The sequence below is a fragment of the Chanos chanos genome, chromosome 16 (assembly GCF_902362185.1).
Source record: "Chanos chanos chromosome 16, fChaCha1.1, whole genome shotgun sequence".
Taxonomy (NCBI): Eukaryota; Metazoa; Chordata; class Actinopteri; order Gonorynchiformes; family Chanidae; genus Chanos; species Chanos chanos.
In genome coordinates, this window is record NC_044510.1 from 16,464,114 (window position 1) to 16,466,613 (window position 2,500).

A 2,500-nucleotide genomic window follows, 5' to 3' on the forward strand; every position below is an offset into this window, starting at 1 on the left:
TGGTTCTCTAGCCCCTGGAAAGGAAATCTGGTTCTTAGGTTTGCAAGTTGAGCCAACTGTGAACTGGCACTAGCACCAGCCAAGAACTAGCACTTAGTTTGCATTGGTGGAAAGAGGGTATACAGGTTTTAACCAGAGTTACTGCACCTAACACACACACACACACACACACACACACACAGAGGTAAAGTGACTGTGCTATAGGTCCTGCCCAGAGCTAACACACACACACACACACACACACACAAACTCCCTGTTTTACCTGTAGCTGGATTCCTCCTTTGCAAGAAGTGTATTAATGACCGCATGCAGTTCACTGTCACACACAGCAACAACTCCTGCTTCTGACACACACACACGTGTACACACACACACACACACACACACACACACACAGATACACACAGGGGAACAGAGTACATACAGAGTTGTGTGAAAGCATAACAAGTGAGTGAAAGAGGGTAAGAGAGAGTGACAGAGAGAAAGTGCAGGAGAGAGACACAGTTTTAATAATGTAGTACCTTCCTAAAGTAGCTTCTCTGAAGAGCACAACCCAAAAATACAGAAAGTAGGGCACACACACACACACACACACACACACACACACACAACATTCCCTCATTCATATACACACACACATTTTCTCTCTCTCTCTCTCTCTCTCTCTCTCTCTGTAACCAGCCTCTGTGGGTCTGTAGCTGTGTGTATAATTGAAATTGAGTTTACTGATCAGATCTGCAAAACCTATGGTCTGTTACTCCACATTATTCTGTGTGTGTGTGTGTGTGTATATGGGTGTGTAACTATATGTGTGTCCCCATGTGCGCGCATGTGTATGTCTGTGTGTGTGTGTGTGCATCTGACCTGTAGCATGAGGCCGTACAGTGTGGTCATTAGACAGTGGGCAGCCCTGGAGCCCAGTGGATATAAAACACTGTCCTCTGCCTGCAGGGGGCGCTGCCACACACCAGGCACTTCACTCACACACAGCAACCCAGAGCTCAGATCCACATCAAACATAGCCTGCAGCAACCGCAATGCACACGCTGAGAGAGAGAGAGTGAGAGAGAGAGAGAGAGAGAGAGAGAGAGAGAGAGGTGGGATAAAGAAGTGAAAGAATGAGAGAGAGAGAGAGAGAGAGAGAGAGGTGGGATAAAGAAGTGAAAGAATGAGAGAGAGAGAAAAAGAAAATGATGTGGAGAATGTAAGAGAGATGATGTTAGTTTGGTAAATTATACTTAGCACCAGACGCACAGTTGGATTCCAGAGAGAAGATCAGACAGAGAGATCAAAGATGGATGAGCACAGAGGAGGGAGAGAGAAAGATAAGATTTAAAGAGGAGAGCAGTCTTACACAGCAGGAATGGGACAGAGAAGGACTCTCAGGTTTATGAGGAGGAGAATGAAGACTTCTGGAGCAGACATGTATTAGTCATGCAATATCACAAATATCTGAGAGACAGATATGTATACACATATGTGTATATATATATATATATAGAGAGAGAGAGAGAGAGAGAGAGAGAGAGAGAGAGAGGAGGGAGGGAGGGAGGGAGAGAGATAGAGAGAGAGTGGTATTTTATTAATGCTCTCTCTGTAGGCAGATATGCATCCACTAGGAGAGAGCGAGAGAGGGAGAGAGGGATGGATAATGGATAAGCACTGAAGAGTAGGCAATGCCTCAATAGAGCTCTCTCAGTCTAATGTGTGTGTGTGTGTGAGTGTGTGTGTGTGTGTGTGTCTGTGTGTGTGTGTTTACCCAATAACAGACTGTCTGCCTCTCTCTTCCTAAAGGCCAACATTTTCACCACACCATGCAGATTTACAGAGATACTCTTGTGAACCTGAGAGAGGGAGGGAGAGAGAGAGAGAGGACAGTGTGTGGCTGGCTTCAGATGGTATGAGTCTGTTAGTGCTTTGAGTGCCTGTAGACCCCGAGTGCCTGTAGACCCCGAGTGCCTGTAGACCCCGAGTGCCTGTAGACCCCGAGTGCCTGTAGACCTCGAGTGCCTGTAGACCCCGAGTGTCTGTAGACCCCGAGTGCCTGTAGACCCCGAGTGTCTGTAGACCCCGAGTGCCTGTAGACCTCGAGTGCCTGTAGACCCCGAGTGTCTGTAGACCCCGAGTGCCTGTAGACCCCGAGTGCCTGTAGACCCCGAGTGCCTGTAGACCCCGAGTGTCTGTAGACCCCGAGTGCCTGTAGACCCCGAGTGTCTGTAGACCCCGAGTGCCTGTAGACCCCGAGTGCCTGTAGACCCCGAGTGCCTGTAGACCCCGAGTGCCTGTAGACCCCGAGTGCCTGTAGACCCAGAGTGTCTGTAGACCCCGAGTGTCTGTAGACCTCGAGTGTCTGTAGACCTCGAGTGTCTGTAGACCTCGAGTGTCTGTAGACCCCGAGTGTCTGTAGACCCCGAGTGCCTGTAGACCCAGAGTGTCTGTAGACCTCGAGTGTCTGTAGACCCCGAGTGCCTGTAGACCTCGAGTGCCTGTAGACCTCGAG

The 2,500-nt window shown here is 49.1% G+C and overlaps 1 protein-coding gene across 1 annotated transcript in view; it reads right to left on the reverse strand.

Annotated features, from left to right (window-relative positions):
* The window catches only part of mei1 (meiotic double-stranded break formation protein 1), a 36,085-nt gene that overhangs the window by 8,929 nt on the left and 24,656 nt on the right, over positions 1–2,500 (reverse strand). The window contains 3 exon segments of the mRNA XM_030793320.1: positions 263–344; positions 865–1,046; positions 1,760–1,844. Coding sequence (XP_030649180.1) covers positions 263–344; positions 865–1,046; positions 1,760–1,844 — 349 coding nt within the window.